This window comes from Aegilops tauschii, chromosome 3 (genome assembly GCF_002575655.3).
Source record: "Aegilops tauschii subsp. strangulata cultivar AL8/78 chromosome 3, Aet v6.0, whole genome shotgun sequence".
Taxonomy (NCBI): domain Eukaryota; kingdom Viridiplantae; phylum Streptophyta; class Magnoliopsida; order Poales; family Poaceae; genus Aegilops; species Aegilops tauschii.
Window position 1 is genome coordinate 195,808,113 of NC_053037.3, and position 1,281 is coordinate 195,809,393.

General features: G+C 40.4%; 1 protein-coding gene across 1 annotated transcript; it reads right to left on the bottom strand.

The window, feature by feature from the left end:
- Positions 1-320: 320 nt before the first annotated feature.
- Positions 321-992, bottom strand: LOC141042840 (uncharacterized). Its single transcript, XM_073511736.1, has one exon. It carries the CDS (start codon positions 990-992, stop codon positions 321-323), a length of 672 nt encoding a protein of 223 aa, XP_073367837.1.
- Positions 993-1,281: the final 289 nt, after the last annotated feature.

The following is a 1,281-nucleotide window of genomic DNA, read 5'->3' on the forward strand; positions in this document are numbered from 1 at the left end:
TTTCACATATTGATCTTTGCTACGTTACTTTGTCGTTGCCACTGTTACAATCACTAGAAAAGTGCTACTGCTACTTTTGCCACCATTACCGTTACTTCCATACTACTTTGCTACTAAATAATTTGCCGCAGATTAAGTCTTTCAGGTGTGGTTGAATTGACAACTCATCTGCTAATACTTGAGTATTCTTTGGCTCCCCTTGTGTCGAATCAATAAATTCGGGTTGAATTCTCTACCCTCGAAAACTGTGTGATCCCCTATACTTGCGGGTTATCAACGAGTTGTGGGTCGATAACCTGGATTCTCGAGTTCATCGAGGATTAGAGAGGGATCAACTCGATTAGCCACTCGACGATGAGGATTTTCTTCGTGATGATCATTATCATTTTCATCAACATCAACATTTGCATCCCATTCCCTTTAGAATTGCCATTTTGATCGGCATTTGGAATTTGATTGCCATTAGCATTCAGAGTAGCATTTTCTTCGACAGTGGTTTGTCGAGTTCTGCTTCGAGCCATGGGTGCATCATCATCAGAGGACTCAGGTACATTTCCTTCAACTAGCTTGACGCTCCCAATATCCAGTTGCCAAATAGCATCAGAAATCAGTGGTTCATTTATCACATTTGGCAGGTGCTTCTTTTGGGAGCCGTTAGATTCATCAAACTGCACATTTACCATTTCCATAACTTTCCTGTGGTGAGAGTTATAGACATGATAAGTATGCGAGTTTGATTGATAACCCAGAAGAAAACCTTCATGTGCCTTAGGTGCAAACTTGGAAGAATGATTCATATCACGAATGTAACAAGGTGCACCAAGAACACGTAAATAAGAGACATTTGGTCTCTTGCCAGTGATAAGCTCATATGAAGTTTTCTTAAGGAACTTGTGAAGATAAACATGATTGATAACATGACAGGTAGTGTTAATAGCATCAGCCCAGAAGCGAATAGGAGTTTTATACTCACTGAGCATCGTTCTCGCCATTTCGATGAGAGTTCTATTCTTTCGCTCAACAACTCCATTTTGTTGGGGAGTGTATGCGGCAGAGAACTCATGAGTAATACCATTTTCATCGAGAAATTCATCGATATGTGTATTTTTGAACTCAGTCGCATTGTCGCTTCTGACATTCTTAATTCGCACATCATATTCATTCCGGGCCTTCCTGGCGAAACTTTTGAAGATATCTTGGGTGCAGGTTTTGTCTTCGAGAAAGAATACCCAAGTATACCGAGAGAAATCATCAACAATAACCAGACCATAATGACTGCCA

Excerpts from the sequence above, each read along its gene's own strand:
- LOC141042840 (XM_073511736.1), bottom strand. The coding sequence starts at position 992 with ATGGCGAGAACGATGCTCAGTGAGTATAAAACTCCTATTCGCTTCTGG.